The sequence below is a fragment of the Leptosomus discolor genome, chromosome 10 (assembly GCF_034619465.1).
Source record: "Leptosomus discolor isolate bLepDis1 chromosome 10, bLepDis1.hap2, whole genome shotgun sequence".
In the NCBI taxonomy this organism is placed as follows: Eukaryota; Metazoa; Chordata; class Aves; order Leptosomiformes; family Leptosomidae; genus Leptosomus; species Leptosomus discolor.
In genome coordinates, this window is record NC_141400.1 from 14776651 (window position 1) to 14793529 (window position 16879).

A 16879-nucleotide genomic window follows, 5' to 3' on the forward strand; every position below is an offset into this window, starting at 1 on the left:
ATGACACACAAAAAAACCCAAGCTGAAGAACAAGACATCACTACTACATTCCTAAACTTGAAATTCACGATGCTGGCTACAGTCCACCCCCCAGCAGCTCCATCCTTAGCCCAGAGTGATATATTTTCCCCTCTTTTTGTAGAGGGACACAGAAAAGTCTTTCTGCTTTGGGTTCCAGCACAAAACCCCCATACCTATTAAACACCAAGATACTGCTCCCACTCCCTCACCATATGCCTGCCTACCTTCACTTAAGCAACAGCCTTCCTCCTCAGCAGCACCTCCTCCCCTTGGCCCAACTGTGGTTTTCACACCAGGCTTCAAATTGGCTACTTGGCTACATCTGTGGCAAGGTAACAAGGTCCCATATTAACTCTTCCAACATCTGCTCCTGGTGTGTTTGTTTGGGGTTTTTTGCCATCAGTCAGTTGTAGCGCTCCTTTACAGGGCAAGCAGCCTTAAAAATGTTTGTTGGTTCCCCTTTTAGAGAACAAACTCAATGCTAACAAAGCCCCTTGTCCTCTGCTGTCCAGGTGGGATAACAGAATCCCCTCCTGAAGGAGATCACTCTCTACCCTGGTTTTTTCCATCAGCAAAATGGAAATTCATCAAAGTGAAGTCTCTCACCAAAACTGTTCAGTGCAGAGACTGCTCTGACAGAACCCCTGAGTCAGGGGCTGAAACCTATTGAGTTTCCCGACAGGCTCCATCCTTTCTTCACAGCACTACCCCCAGCCTGCCACTGCATTCATCAGCTCACTCATCGTCAGATGCCAAGACTGTGGTATCTTGGGAAGGAAAAGTCTCAAATGATATTCCATTTCCTTGGCTCCTTGCGAGGTCACTAAGCAGAATTTCATTTCAGCATTATCAAATTGAACTACTTTGATCACTTCAGTTATTTTCTTCCTGCTCTGTGTCATTTGCCCCTTGGGAGTAAAACGCCTTTGTGCCAAATTGCAAAGCTCCTGAATGCCTTCACAACACAGAGTTGCTGCTCTCTACTCCCAAGCCAGCCAGAGGAGCAGATAATCAATGCCTGGATGTGATTGGCACACAAATGAGGAGCTCAAGTGATAAGAAGGATATGGAGAAAGAGATTTTTTTTGCTGAGTTTGCAGCCCCAATAAAAACTTTTTTTTTTTTTTCTTGAAAGCTCACATCAGAAATTGGTCCTTTCTGTCCATCATTTAGGAACAACTGTGGACTTCTTGGTGATGCTAATTAAGATCTCACACAACAGCATCCAGGAGAAATACTGTATATCTCCAGGGAACCAAAGAACAAATGTTGTTTGGCTCATCACCTCTCAGCTTGACTGTAATGCCTAGGCATGAAGCTTTCTACACACAGAAGCCTTTAACTGGTACAGAATACCGCAACCCTTATCTTAGGCTATGTCACAGCCACGAACATACCCCATCTGTTCTCCATGCCTTCTGCTGGCTCCTCAGGCAGTTTCGCATCCAGTTTGCAGTCACAGTGCTTGTTTTTACATTTGTGTTCAGATAAGCCTGGACACAAGAAAGCCAAAAGTCTGATCAGCACCTTCAATACTACAGTGCAACACAGAGTTCTGTCATAAGGGAAAAGGCATCTGGGAGGGAACAACCATTCTCAGTGGCCAGGCTAGGACTGTGGAATGAACCCACTGAGAAGGAAGATCTTTATAAACACACACACACACATACAGGTAATATATTAATGCCATAAAATGGCAGAGCCAGAGAATTGCATCCAGTGCGTGTATTATATTTCTTTGCCCTTGCCTTTTTCATGTCACAACATAAATGCTCAGGCGTCTATATTCCAACTCCCCAAAAAATATCCAGTGCAAACACTTGTCTCCAAAGGAAGAGGACAAAGAGTAACTTGCACCAGAGTTACTCACCACACTGCTGAACATCCCCTGGACAGAAGCAGTGCAGCCTCTCACACCACACTTCCACAACATGTCCCTGGACTATGCCCATGTAGGACATGAGTACAGGACACTAGGTGTCTGGAGATGAGTTAGGAGGGACCTTCTCACAGCCAGCTGCTGCGAGAAGTTAATTCTCATTTGGCCCACAAACATTTGATTAAGATGCCTCATCATGGTGACAAAGACGATGGCAGTCATTCTATCTATTGGCTTCTTATGTCTGCTGTGATGGCAGTGCAAGCCACTCTACACCTCTCTTCTCACCCTTTCCTTTCTTTTTGGCAAGTTTTAGAGCTGAAGCAGTGAATTTACTCCAGCAACAAAGCTTATCTGCAGCAACACAGACTGTTGTAAAGAGATTGGCTCCATTTTCCCCCCCTTCCAACACTCCATCAGGCTGAGAACACTTCTGGGCAGCTACCACTGAAGTTTCTTCCAAACACGAGTTTAATTTGTGTTGTACATGACACAAACCCCGAACTGGAGCTGACCTGCTAGCATCCAGCTTATTTGTAGCTGAATAAGCAAAACAACCTTTTGCTTTCTACCTATTAGGTCAGTGACATTGATTTCCCCTGACTGCAACGGCTGCAGATCTTTACACAGTGAAAACTGAAAGTATACGAGGTGCTCGGGGAGCTGTTGCGTGCCATGGGAAGCGGAGGTTCAAGGTTGCTTTCCTTTTCCAGGTTTGCGTGATTGGCTGGTCCTGTGCTAAGACCCTGGTTCCTAGCTGTCCACAGCTATTCACGTTTTCTCAAGACACATTATGCAGGGTCGACAGAGATGAATAATTAAGTCAGAGGGATGCACTTGGACTTATGAAGGTGACATTCAGAATATCAGCAGAAGGAGAGAGTGTTGCAACCCTTTTTCATGTTCGGAGGTCTGCTCCTTTTAGCATCAAGCCCTTGGTCCATTTGCTGTTGTCACAATCATTAATGTCATTAGCAGCTTCTGTGCTCCGAGGATGCAGATGGCGCTAAGTGGCCTGAAACAGATTCTAGACCATGGGCTTAGCTATGAACTGCCCCATCCAAAACACAGGGCACCCAAGACAAAATCCTGTCCCAACCCTCCAGTCTGACTGGACTACACAAGAGTCATACCCTCCTGGATAAAAGGCTGTAGGTTCATAGTCAAGTGAGCACTTGAGGCAGCAACATCAGAAAGACTCTCCCCCACACGCACCCTTCAATTTTAGAGCTTTGTATTCTCCAGATGGAAAGAACAGACTTGATGGCAAAGCCAGGGAGATCCCCTCAGAGGTGCCAAACAGTCTCACTGAAAGAAAGGTCCTAGTGCCTGCAGCAGGTATCAGATACCAGCAAGCATGTCAGACACCCTCCATTAACTGTCTCTTAATAAAAGTCTTCAAAGTACATTAGTATTAGAAAGGCACCAAAGAAACCCTTAATCATGATAGCAACTATTAGTTTGGGCCAGGGCAGGGAAATTGGTTTGTTATATGCTGGTCTTCAGACGCAGTCTGCCTCTATAATTAGAAAATGTCAATTAATTTATGGACTTGGAAATTTTATCCCTCTCCTGACAGCTGACACATCCTCTCCTCATGTCGATCTGTTGGCTCACTTTCTTATGTGAAAGTCAGCAGAAAAGGGGCACGCAGATCACCCTGGGAAGCTATTGGTCAGACAGGGAGAACAGAAACTGCCTTTAATTGTCTAGGAGGGTGTATGAGCTCGACCTCAGCAGCCAGCTTTGGCCTGGGGAACTCAGGGGAGCTGTAAGACACACTGTTACGAGGCAGGTATCATTTTGTGTAGTGCTGAGGGACTAGCTTCAATTACAGAAAATGGCCATCCTATAAAGTCTGTAGCATTTATGGCATTTTGACATTAAAGAGGGGAACCCAGAACACTAATTTAGGATTAGGAGAGCAGACCTCATGCACATCCCTCCCACATTCACATACTCTCTTCAAGGGCAGCAGCTCCCATCAGTTCATCTGAGTTACCCTTATATTAGCGGACACAGAGGACCCCTTCAATGGACTGCCTGTCTCACTGCGCCTTTTCTTTTCACAAGTCACAACCATAGACAGTCACAATGTAGGATGGTTCAACACTGAAAGGGAGTTGGCTTCGGTCTCGTTTCCCCCTTAATCCCCTGCAACAGTCTTTTTCCTGACACCAGCCCTTACAGCCTCCACAACTGAACATCGCTTCTCCAGCCCCAGGGTTCAGACTAGAGGTCTTGACACTTCACACACAGCTGACAATCGCTGTGACAGAGGGATGCAAGGGCAGGCAGCTGCTCATGCTACGAAATAGCTGTAAGCTACAAAGCTGAAAATTAACAGCAGCTCCCTGAGAAATAATGCCAAAAACGCTTGCCGTAGCTTGGGAACCTAGGCCTAGATAGACATGTTTTGGTTTTGAGAATTATTTTAGTACGTGCTCCCCAGTTCTCAGTATTTCAACTTGCTTTGAGCACTAACTGCATTTCTCTGCTCCCTGCTTACACCGTGCAGGATTACAGGGTGAACATCTTCCTGCGACAGCAATGGAATGACCCACGGCTGGCGTACAATGAATACCCTGATGACTCACTGGACCTGGACCCCTCTATGTTGGACTCCATCTGGAAGCCTGACTTGTTCTTTGCTAATGAGAAAGGGGCCCACTTCCATGAGATTACCACAGACAACAAGCTTCTGAGAATCTCCAGAAATGGCAATGTCCTCTACAGCATCAGGTGAGGTGACTCAAGGGGAATAGCTCCTCCAAGGTAGAGGAGGGTGGAGCTAAACTCCCACTGTTCAAGCCTAAAATAAGAAAGTGAAGATTTTGAGCATGCCATTGGATAAAAGAAGTTGAGGGGTTTTTTAAGTAGGAGATCATACAATTAGCAGTATCACAGCAATGTGGTGGGAAAGGACCTCTGGAGGTCTCCCATGCAACCTCATCCTGACAATTGATAACAACAGATCAGGTCAGCTGCAGCTCTGTCTGGCCAATTTCAAATACCCCACGGATGGAGATCCCATGACCTCTGCAGGCAGCCTATGCCAGTGTTTCATCCTCCTTCTGGGGCAGATTCCTTCACACAAAAATCACTGAAAAGTGAAACACATCCTTATTTCCCTGACCAATATTGTTTCAAATTTTTTTGAGTTAAATACAGCTACACAAGCTAAAGGAAAGTAAAAGGTCAGTAAGCAGCTCCCTCACATGGACCTTTACATCCAGTATTAACCTGTGCTTAAGAGCAGTGAGGTATACAGTTCCCTGTTTCCATGTCTAAGCACATCCTTTGGGAGCACAGTAATGTGCTGCAAGTGAAGAGGTCTTTCCCCAGCCACTCCAAGAAGAGGAGGTTGGTGAAAGTGTGGAATCCTTCTGAGAAAGTGCCACCAGCTGTCTGAGCTTGAAGTCCTAATTTTGCATTAGTAGCTTCCCTTTAAAAGAAAGCATGAGAAACACCATTATTTTTCTTCATGGTTAAATAAGTTGCCCACCCAAAAGGACTGGGCAGCTTGGCAGTACTCTATCACATACCAATGAAGAGCTTGAGATAGAGACAAATTTTCCTGTGCCTCATGCCTCCCTCCAGAAGTCAGGATCATGGAGAAAGATGGTGCTTTTGAAAGGCATGGAAATCGCACACCATAAACTGTGCTGCCTCTGGAACAGCAGAGATCACTGCATAGCTGGGGGTACATTGGTACCCTCAGGCAGCTCGGTCTTCAAGACCTGCTAAGACAAAGCTATGCTTAGGACAGTTATTTTCAGAAACAGTTTTATTTGGAGAAGGGAGAGAAAAAACTTGAACGAAAAAGAGAAGCTGGGAAATGCCTCCTTGCACCAGTAGTTGAATCTATGTTGGAGCAGAAGGGTGTTGGTACTTCAGCCACATGGTCACCACTTGCAGCTGCTTCTACAACAGGTAGAAAAGTAATAACGAGGAAGGTGCTAGCCAAAGCAAATTAAGACAGAGGGTTTGTCTGGGAAGGAATCTACTTCATCTCTACCTTTCTCAGTACGAGGACTTCTGCTCCTCCCTAGCAGATTGCTTAACATTTCTAATGTAAAATTACTGGAGACCTTATACTAGCACAAGCCTAAAACCAGCTGTACTATGTGAAAACTGGTAGAAGCCCTTGAAAACTGTGTTTTGAAAGCTGCAGTATGTCCTGGCAAAAAATTAGGGAAACTGCTAAGTAGAGCCCCGTGGCTTTGTCTCAGCATAACTCTTCCCATTTATCCCTTTATTGCTAGATCCAAGAATCCACCAGTGAAGCTGAACTAATCATACCGAACTTCCCACAGAAATCAGTCCAATCCCCCACCTTCACTTCACTTTCAACCCCATCCATTCTTTATTTTAAACCAGAAATATCAAACTTCATGAGCTTAAAGAGGGAAAGTTTACCTCTATCTGGAAGACTTTTTCACCTCATGTATAATGTAAATTTGCCTAAGGTGCCCACACCCCATCTCACACTGCAACTCTCAGGGAGCCATGGGGAAGAAAAAGCAGCATGGAGCTGTAAAATGGAAAATAAACAGCTTAATGCTGCAGTGTAGACAGCCTCCATCAAACATCAAGGTGGTTCCAGCCCAAAGATCAGCTCCCTGACAGCCAAAACAGTAAGAGAATCACAATGCATGTTGGCTGAACGTGGAAACCTCACATTTCTTAATTTCTCAAAACAGGCAGGTAGTAAAACTGCCACCAGCAACTTGGCAGTGGGCACAGAGTCCTGTTCCAGGTGGGTTTGCAGGAGCGCAGAGGGGGAATACTGGGTCACACCAGCCCTGGGGTTGCTCTGCAAAACAGAGCAATGACTCAGCAGGGTACATGGAGCAATGTGGCTGAGCTGATCACTGTTGTCAGGGCTAAAACTAGAAAATAGCTCTTGTTCTTTTTTTTTTTAAAAAAAAAAAAAAGACATTTCCAATCTATCTCCCTCATCTCCAAATGAAAACAGAGGTTTCTCTTTAAGTACATTTTCCTGTGAAAACCAAAAACTCTTGAACCAAACGAACATTTTGAGGATAGACCATGGTATAGGGCAGCATAGCAATATACCACAGAAAATGCAGCCTGCACTTAGTGGAAAATGGATCCTGAGAGACAAAAGTAGAGGTCTCAAGAGGCACAGCAGGAATTCAGGAAGGCAGAGGTTCATATTGACTTACCGTAGCGCATTTTCCCTGAAGAAAACCCCACCAAAATCTCTTCTCCCACAGCAATATGTGATCTTGACCAAACTTCTTCTGTGTCTGGCATAGAAATGTTCTGTTCAAAGATTTCCAAACAATCCCAATCTCTAGAAATGCATCTGTGGGGTCCAGACAATGGGTTTGGACTTGCTGTTAATCCAAACTGTTGTGAACCTGAGGCAAGAAATTAAGACCGAGGCAGCAAAAGTGTCTGGAGCAGGAACTCTTTGTTCCACGCAGTCCAAAACAACATTGCAACAAAATGCCATCTGCAGCAGGTGACTCTGCTGGGAATTATATCACAGACCCAAATGCTCCATATTTCTGATGCTTTCCAACACTATGTGTGAAAAAACAGACAGGGAAGAAGTGAATGATCAGTTATTCCCCCCAGCACACTAGCGTGTCTCAGGCAAAGTACCAGGCTGTTCGCAACATCGGATGTCTGAGAGGATTCACACCCTCATCAGCACCACAAGCTGTTTGGCATTCCTCTGCACTGTCTTCTCTCCTCAGGATCACGCTGACTCTGGCCTGCCCCATGGACCTGAAGAACTTCCCCATGGATGTACAGACGTGCATCATGCAGTTAGAAAGCTGTGAGTCCGGTGTACACCTCCGTTTTGGAGAGGAGACAACGTGTTTTCCCTCTCTCTCCTGCCACCTCCCTCCCCAGCTGCAATCCATTCCCAGTTCAGCCTTCACTGGAGGCTTGCTCAAGAGCATCTTGCTCAGGGCTTTCCATTCATTCAGCACATGTGACATTTCCTAGAGAAGCCAAACCTTAAAAGATCCCACGAGAGGAGCCCTAGCTTGCTTGTATCTACATTGGCCTTTCACTTTGGAGCAGAAAGGTGAAAGTGTTTTCAAATGAAAATGGGATTTTTTCTCTCTGGATGAACATCTGCCCCTTGTACATGTTGCTTGTCCCAGAGGAGGGAAAGATGATGAACAACTTCATTCAGAGAAAGAGGTCAAGTTTGAAAAAATAGCAAACAGCTCAACAGGCCAAATTCAAGAAAAAAACGTGATTTACTGCAGACAATTCATTGCACACCATCACAGCTCCAGTGCAGGCCATTACCCCAGCTTTTACCTTCTGCATAAGCATTTCTGCCTCAACCCAAATCCAATCCATTACAGTATTGCCAAGGAAGGCCGGGATAAGTCCCTGCCTCCGAGCAGTCCCTTTCCAGATCAGTATTTAATACGTTTCACATGGTATTTCTCCTCTCCTCTCAACAGTTGGCTACACGATGAACGATCTCATATTTGAGTGGCAAGAAAAAGGAGCCGTGCAAGTGGCTGATGGGCTGACATTGCCCCAGTTTATCCTCAAAGAAGAAAAAGACTTGAGATACTGCACAAAGCACTACAACACAGGTCAGTGCTGTTTACCCTTAGCTGCTGGGTTCATTAGAGAGGAATTTAGGACTGTGCATTTGCCAGAGTCTCTTGCTATGTCTGATGGCACTCTGGTGATACAAGCCTTGTCCCACACAGCCAGGGATAACATACATATAAGTACACATAGATATGTTACCAGTAAATGTACACATAGATAGCAAATAAAAAGCTAATAGACACAAATGTGTGGAACCTTCTTGTCCCCAGTAACACCCGCATCAGTTCAAGGGTGTTTGGCCTGGACCTTCCTTCCCGACATCTTCTTTTATCTCTGATGCAAGGGAGCAGGTGAAATTTAAGTGACAAAGGACATACTGCCAAGAGCTTTCTTGTTGTACATTCATATTTCAGAACTGGGAAACAGCTGTTATTTTCCTCCTCTAACAACACTCTGATTCTAGTCAATGCAAGGAAAGTCCCCAGACAATAGCTGAAAACAGAGGCTCACTGTGCCTTGTCGGTAATCTTCCATGTATCTCCCATCATTCTCAGGCAAGTTCACCTGTATAGAAGCTCGTTTCCACCTGGAGCGGCAGATGGGCTATTACTTGATCCAGATGTACATCCCCAGCCTCCTTATTGTCATTCTGTCCTGGATCTCCTTCTGGATCAATATGGATGCTGCACCTGCTCGTGTTGGCCTGGGGATCACCACAGTGCTCACTATGACCACGCAGAGCTCTGGTTCCCGAGCATCACTGCCCAAGGTACAGAACACACTTATCTTCACAGAGGGGCAAAATGCTCACTTTCTGGGGACAGCACGTAAGTCACCACACAGATCCTATGGCTCAACACAAGACAGGTTCTTCTGCCATAGCACTATTCCAGTTTCAGGGCAAGCAGAAAAAACTCCAGTCCCCTCCTGTAAAGATTTTATCAAAGTTGCTATGACTAGCAATAAAATTTCCCCTGAGATTCAGCACTCAAGTCAAGTTCCACCACCGATCCCAGTAGCCAGGACCTCCGTACCTTACAAACCCCTGCAACAACTACACATGGATATGCACTCTGCATTCTAGCTTTTTAATCACTTGACCATCATACTTTTATAATAGTACTGAATTCCCCTGTTATGAAGCGCTTCTGGTATGATCAGATTGGATTACTATTTTCCTCACTTATAAACTGTCACAATCAAGACCTAGATAAATTAAAAACTGTAGAACCATTGCTACTTAAGTGCCCAGGAGCAGTTTCAGTGGCCTGATAGCACATTCCTGTTAAATGAGCTAGATATTGGTAGCCAAGCACAGATATCAGCATCATGGCTTCATCAACTCCTTCCAAAGACCTTGGGAGTCACATGTAAAATAGCAAGCAAAAAGACATTTGAATGATGAAGCAATCTCATTCTCTCTGACTCCTAGGTGTCCTATGTGAAGGCCATAGACATCTGGATGGCCGTGTGCTTGCTGTTTGTGTTCTCCGCACTTCTAGAGTACGCTGCCGTCAACTTCGTGTCTCGGCAGCACAAAGAGCTGCTCAGGTTCAGAAGGAAGAGAAGACACCATAAGGTAATACATAAAGCATGAAGGACACAGCTGGAATCTGTCCCAGCAGAACATCACTACATGGTCAACTGAGCCAAGCCACTAGCTCCCAGAGAAGTCCTCAGTACATGGTCAGATGTTAAGGAGGGTCACACATCAAAAAGCAGGGCTATCTCAATGAAGTGTGTCTCTTCTAACAGTCTCCTGACTCCAGGAGTCTAGCAAGCTGGGTTTTGTTAGCTAGCCAAGTGGTCTAAGCCAAAAGGGTTGTTCACAACAGAACAATTTTCACGCAGCAATGCTCTGGTCTGAGTTCTCCTCTCCAGAAGACACAGTGAGGGCTGGGGGGAGGCAGGCAGGGAGGTGTGAGGGATGTCTGTCAGAGAACAGCAGCCCCCAACAAGACAGCCTACATTAGCCCGGAGGTAAGTGACACCTCTTTTGTCTCTATCATCTCCATGTTCAAAAGCATCTGCTTCTCAGACTGACTGTAAATTCCTTTCAGAAGGAAAGAGCATTTTCCTCAGCCTTAGCCTCGCTCCGTGCTTACTCGCCATGACTGGTGCCAATTCGAGCATGCATGTATCACATAGACACATACATCCTGCAGCCTGGACTCTACTAGCTTTTAGGCTGAGGTACCACGGCAAAGATTTCACTTCACAGGATGCATTAGAAAGAAACATAAAGGTGGCTGTGATCACAGGATAAAAGCACTTAACAATAATCCTTAATTAACTAGTAGAATCAGGTAGGTGGTACCAAATTTTCAGCACCAGGCCCGGGAGGCTGCCCTCAAGATAGCATTCAAGAACCCATTAAATTTGCTAAGGAAAAAAAAAACAACCTAGAAAATTTTGCTGATGGGAATCTCAAGAGAGCCCTTAGGAGACCACCAAGGTCTGCCTAAAATATTCCTCATAGGTATTTATCTACATCCTATTTTAAAGAGCCCTTCATGATCCACCCCATCCAGAGACCCTGCATTCCATTACTTCACTCTCCCAGCCATTAAAAGTTTTTCCCAGGGTCTAACCTATCCTACAGCAGTTCACAGCCTGGAGAACTGCCACTGTTCCAGGTGGCAGCGGGGGCAAAGGAGCAGGAATCCCCGTCTCTTTGTAGATTTGCCTCTCTCTGCTTCAGTTGTCCTATCTGCAAAACAGGAGATAATTGTTCGCTTGTCCCCAGCCCAGTCAGGACCAGGGATGAAAAGTGTTGGACTAATGCAAGGGAAAAGAATTAATGGATGAGACCATCAGCACCCGTTGATTTTGTCTGGCCAGAGCAAGACCCTGCCACCTCAAAATCAGTGGAGGCAGTTTTGGTTCAGAAGATGCAGCCTGCTTAATGGAGCCAAAGCTAAAACCACCCAACACGGGTGCCTCACAGTGCTTTTATTTCTTCATCTGCATTCAGGCATCCTGTCTCAGGCTCTATGCTGCTGTATGCAGATCCGTCTGTTGATAAAACAATAGGACAAAAAAGCCACTAATATTCAGATGAGTTTAAAAGAAATTTGCCAGAGATGTTCGACTGAACACAAGGCTGCTATTACAATCCTTGCCCAATCTCACAGCAATTTAATTGGAACAAAGCATAAACAGAAACACTTGCAAAAGCGAAATGAACAAGGTTTGCAGCCTCATCAGAAAACTAGGAGCTGACTGCAAATATGCAAATGGATTAGTGCAGCTGCCAAAGAACCTAATTGCTCTGTCCCTATGTCCTGACTTGTCTGGGTAGCTCTTCTTGGTTTAGGTATGACATGCCAGGCCAAAACCAAGTGAGATATCACAGTTGTCTGTGCTGGTGGAGGCAGCTGGGAAGAGAACAAGCCCATCCCCTCCTTTATCAGGTCTGCTCAAATCAAAACCTACTAGCCATCCTTCACACCTCAATGCACCAGACAATATGCCACAGTCTGGCGTTAAAACAAGTGAATCCAGGCAAATCTCTTTCTTACTTTCCTCAGAGTTAGAAGCAAGGTGCTAGCTGATTCTCATCATTAAGTCTTTCTTCTCTGAAAAATAAAAATCAAATCAATAAATATCTGTTGCCAGGTTTCAGTTGGCCCTTTCCATTTCTGAGTGACCTCTTACCTCCTTCCCTCTGGAAGAAGGAGGAGAACTAGATTAGAAAGATCAGCTAGACAGCTCTCTCCAAACGCATCACTCTGTCTGTGCTTACTGAGGCAGACAAGTCCTGGCGTGGGGAGATGTAGGGACCACGACAGCTAGAGAGACTTGCTGTCCCTTCAAGGTATGGACCAGTCTGGTTAATATGGCACCATCATCAGACCCACTTGGAGTGTATTTGGAGACCCAGCCCAAGGAGGCCAGTCCAGCATGGCTGGTGATGGCTTTGCCCTTCTCCTTTGATACGGCACCTTGAAAAAGGCACCATTAACTGCTCTGTCCTGGGTTCGGCACTCACTCAAAACAAATCAGCCACAGAAAGCAGCCAGTGGCCCCTCAGCAATGAGAAAAGAAAGATATTCAATAAATCAGGGAATTAGGTGATTTAGGCCAAACCAGACATGTGTCAGTGCACGTCTGTTTGTGCAACCAGAGAAGATTAGAGGCAGTTTGACCTGAACCCCCATAACACAGACGTGATGAGAAGGTCTGTAAGCCCTGAGCATCTCAGGAAGCTAGACTTCTGCAGCCCATCCACACATCATTAGCTGCACAAAGGAGTCCAATTAAGGGAAGGGGGGAAAGTGAGGGATGAGAGGGACCTTTGCAAAACTCTCCTTGATGCCCCAAATCCAAGGGATGCCAGTGCCGGCTGCCCCCCTGGTTGCCGCCCCCAGCACAGCCTGGGACTCCAGTGTTGTCCTGTGCCACCCACCAGCAGGCACTAGCAAGAGCCAGCAGCACGGCTGGAGGCATCTACCAGACCACCAGGCAGGGGGAAGGTCCAGAAGTGGCCTCTGCTGCCTGTAGCCCTCCAGGTCCCCACCCACCCTCACTGTCAGTGCCTCATCCACAGTGCAGGTTCTGGCCACCTGAAAGTAGAACGCCTACACTGCCTACTGTCAGAAAATCAGCCTTTTAACCGAAAAAAACCTCTCCAAGAGAACCAAGAGAAGAGTTTCTGTGAACCTTGACTCCCAGCTCACAAAGCATCTCTTACTAGATGTTCAGCACCTGAACTCATCCAGCCCCGAGAGCAGCTGGGTCCTAATTTTTGGTGCCTCTGTTTCCCCAACCAGTGCACTGCCCCCTCACAGAGGCATTGTTGGGAGTCAGAGGCATATAAGGATTGTCAAGTCTCAGACACCAGGGACCAAAGATATACCAAGGGGACACAACCAGAGCACGGAGGAATTATCCAAGGGCCTGCAAATTTGTGTCAGCCACCAACTATGAACTAAACAAGCCTGCTGATAGGTCACACAACTCACCAGCTTGCCACTCTCCCCCCTCCAAGAAATAACCAAAACAAAGAAGGTTTGGTTTTATTTGGGTTGTTTTGCTTTGCTCAGATATGCCAGCATGCTCTCCCTTCTGTTCCTCCACCCCAGATCCCCAGCACAGTGCCTCCATCCCACGCAGCTACCTGCTCGATGCTGGAGCCATCCAGAAAAGACACTCTGCAAAGGAGAGAGGAAGGGGCAGCTGGGCACGTCGGGCAGGCGGGTTACGAGGGAGGGGGCTGGTAGGTCATGTCAGGGAACACAGCATGGATCACCCTCTGTGACAGTTAATTAGTACCTTTGGTCTACCAATTAGCCTTGGTGACCTGTAGTCAAGAGACTTGGGTTTCTGACCCTGCCTCTGCAACTCACTGGTTGTATTATCGTGGCCAAACTTGTTTTTTCCTGTGATTACATCCCTGTGTTTGACAAAATAGTGCTAAATCATTCTGAGAAGCCTGCAAGGCCTCCACCAAAAAACAGCAATAGCCTTTGCCTTTAGATTGGAAAATGAATTATTTTTTCTTTCTCCATAACTGGAATTAGCACAAGCAGCCATGTCTTACCGTTGATGCGCAGAAGGACATTTCTGGTCCTTATCTGGAAGACGGCTTGTGGGGAGGGGCTGTGGGGCTCGGGGGGTCCCACGGGCAGGTGGATGGAGGGCTGGTCGCACACTGCCTGCAGAGGTCTTTTCCTGGACAGGTCTCGGCGCTTGCGCATCCATGTAACTCTGTAGGAAGTCTCGCGCTGCGGCTTCGCCTGCATGAGTTACATGGAGCCCACTCCTTCTGGGCAAGCTGATACAGCACAGGCAAAGCAAAGAAGGTGCTGACAGGAGCGGGGAGGGGGCGGGGAGAGGCAGAAGCAAAACAGGGGATGCAATTGGAAAAATGAAAGCAGTACCGTAAACCCTCCAAGTGTGCCAGAGACCCGAGTGGGGTGGAAGCCAGTCCTGTTCTCCGTGGGGTGCCTGGATCCCCTGATTTGCATCTGTTCTTCACACCGCTGGCACCCCTCTATAAGGCTGATCTCCCAAGAGCAGAGGGTTTGTCCAAGGGTGCTGAGGTCGGGGCATGACGGAGGTGTCTTTCCCTTGCAAAGCAGGAAGCTGTCAGTGGAGAGCCTTATAGCGAGGGTGCACTGTCTATATCTCATTTTAAGTAGAGTCCCATGCTGAATCTGTTTCAGGAGGATGAGGCTGGTGAAGGCAGGTTCAACTTCACTGCCTACGGGATGGGACCAGCTTGCCTACAAGCCAAGGATGGCATCTCGGTCAAGGGTGCCAACAACAACAACACAGCCAACCCGGTTCCCCCGCCGTCCCGCTCCCCCGAGGAGATGCGAAAGCTCTTCATTCAGCGAGCCAAAAAGATCGACAAGATCTCACGCATCGGCTTCCCCATGGCATTCCTCATCTTCAACATTTTCTACTGGATCATCTACAAGATCGTCCGCAGAGAGGATGTGCACAACCAGTGAGGGAAGGGGAGCAGCTGGGAGGGAGCGAGCAATCCTTTATATATGTGCAATAGCAATGCAGCAATGCATGAATTTAAGAATGTGGCAATATCTACTAAAAAAAAAATGGGGGAGGGGGGCTGGGAGGGACTTTTAATTATGTGAACTGAGGATAACCGGCACAGGGAGGAGAAAAAAAGCTCTTGATCTGGGGAGTGCAGGGTGGGGGTTAGTTTTACAGCATAGGAAGGTTTGGATTGCTCCAGCTGCAATCCAAGCAGTGTAATATATTAATATATATTCATGCTTAATTATAATGCAAAAAGAAAACAACGGAAAAAAAGATAAACAAAAAAAATATCATTTTTTTAGCCTACTAACAGCTTAGATTCTCAAGTCACTGGAATGATTCATAATTCCATGTGCAGCAACAACTGCAATTACGCTTTATCTGACTTTTGCTATAGAAAGGCCATACCAGTCAAGCACTTGGGGAAAAAAAGCTCTTAAAAAAGGGGAAAATAGAACCCAAGAAAATCATTTAATGCTTCTCTAGATTTTGCACTTTGAAAACTGGATAGACAGGGGAACTTAAGAAAGAGGCTGTGGGTTGTTGTTTATTTTATATATTTACTTTTTTTAGTCATGGGTTTGCCGATCAAACAGTTTGTGACTTTTGGATAGAGGAAAGCAAATTATTATCTCTCTCATCCCCATCAGAAAGCATCCAATGGGAAACTCAAGAAGGACATCAGGGCCTTCATCAGAAATCACAGGTACCTTCTGTCCTTTTAAATAATCTGGCAGGATTCACATCCCAGGCATCAGAAACACTATTCAGAACACTAGAAATGATGAAAGATTTTCAAAACAGCTCTTTTTTCTTTTTTTTTTCCCCAAACCTCTTTCTGACATGTTTGTTTACAATGGGGGGAGGGAAGCATTGGCTGAGTTAAAGCAGAAATTATATTTAAAATACAGAGAAAACAGGCATATTCATGCCTTGTCGCAACAGGACCAGGCGAATGGTGACACTGTCAGTAAGGGGGGGGGGGGGGGAAGGTGTGTACAGAGAGAGCAGCTCTTATTTTCAGACATTTCATAGCATAGTAATATTAATAGTGAAGCTGGGCCGATGGACCCAAAACTCTATTTTTGTATCTATTTTGGTGCTGCATTTAGCTTTAACGCAGATGGGAAGATAGAGCAGGCTGCTTTGCCCCCCTCTGCTGCCTAGCAGAGTTGTGGGGGAGGCTGGCACAGTTTGGTGGGGATGGGGAATGGGTGGAGGGAGGGGGGAATGGGTGAGCAAAGGGGTTTCCCTTTGCCCAAGTGGTAGCACAGATTGGCATTGGTGTTCAGGGCGGGGGGGGGGACGCGCCAATTGCCTCTAGGGTGTTATTTGAAAGCCTGGCTGGGGGATGGTAAGGGCAAGTTAAGGGCTTGATGCCCCGCTCGCCTCTCGGGGACCCTGGGCACAGGCTGGGCTGCAGCACCCAGGGAGATTCAGTTGTGTTTGTTTGCACTTTAGCGAGGCGGGTAGAAGAAAGCCTGAAGGAAGAGACAATCAGTCTGCACTGAAGCACTTGGGGTCAGGTCTGGATTAGGCACTAAATGAAGGCAGGGAGACAAGTGGCACCCAATGGTTGCTGCCATTCTCCTTCCTCTCTCCCGTCTCCTGCTCAGGACTGGACCACAGCTGACCTGGGCTGCAGATCTGATGCTTGTTCTGGGAACAGACTGCTGCTTGCAGAAGCTGCATCCTCCACAGCAGCTGAAACAGCTCACAGCAAAGTACCCTCTGGCACTGCCAGGTCCAGTGTGGCCCAGGTCAGCAGCACCCAAGCCTGGGATGGGAGGTGGGAGTCTCTGCTCAGCCACGGGTGTCCCAACCAGCGCAGCAAGAGGCAGCTATGGGAGAGGGCTGGGGAGCATGGGGAGCTGCAAGCTCTCCTAGCATAGGGTTGGTGCCAAGAGAATAAAG

General features: G+C 46.7%; 1 protein-coding gene across 2 annotated transcripts in view; it reads left to right on the forward strand.

Moving 5' to 3' along the window:
- GLRA1 (glycine receptor alpha 1) overlaps positions 1-14916 on the forward strand; it is a 39032-nt gene extending 24116 nt beyond the window's left edge. Inside the window, exons 4-9 of one of the 2 annotated variants that reach the window (XM_009960005.2) lie at positions 4419-4642; positions 7630-7712; positions 8359-8496; positions 9013-9227; positions 9891-10037; positions 14602-14916. In XM_009960005.2, the coding sequence (XP_009958307.2) occupies positions 4419-4642; positions 7630-7712; positions 8359-8496; positions 9013-9227; positions 9891-10037; positions 14602-14916 (1122 nt within the window). The remainder of the gene's footprint in view (positions 1-4418; positions 4643-7629; positions 7713-8358; positions 8497-9012; positions 9228-9890; positions 10038-14601) is intronic. The other variant, XM_009960006.2, reaches the window with a different exon arrangement.
- The last annotated feature ends 1963 nt before the right edge of the window (positions 14917-16879 follow it).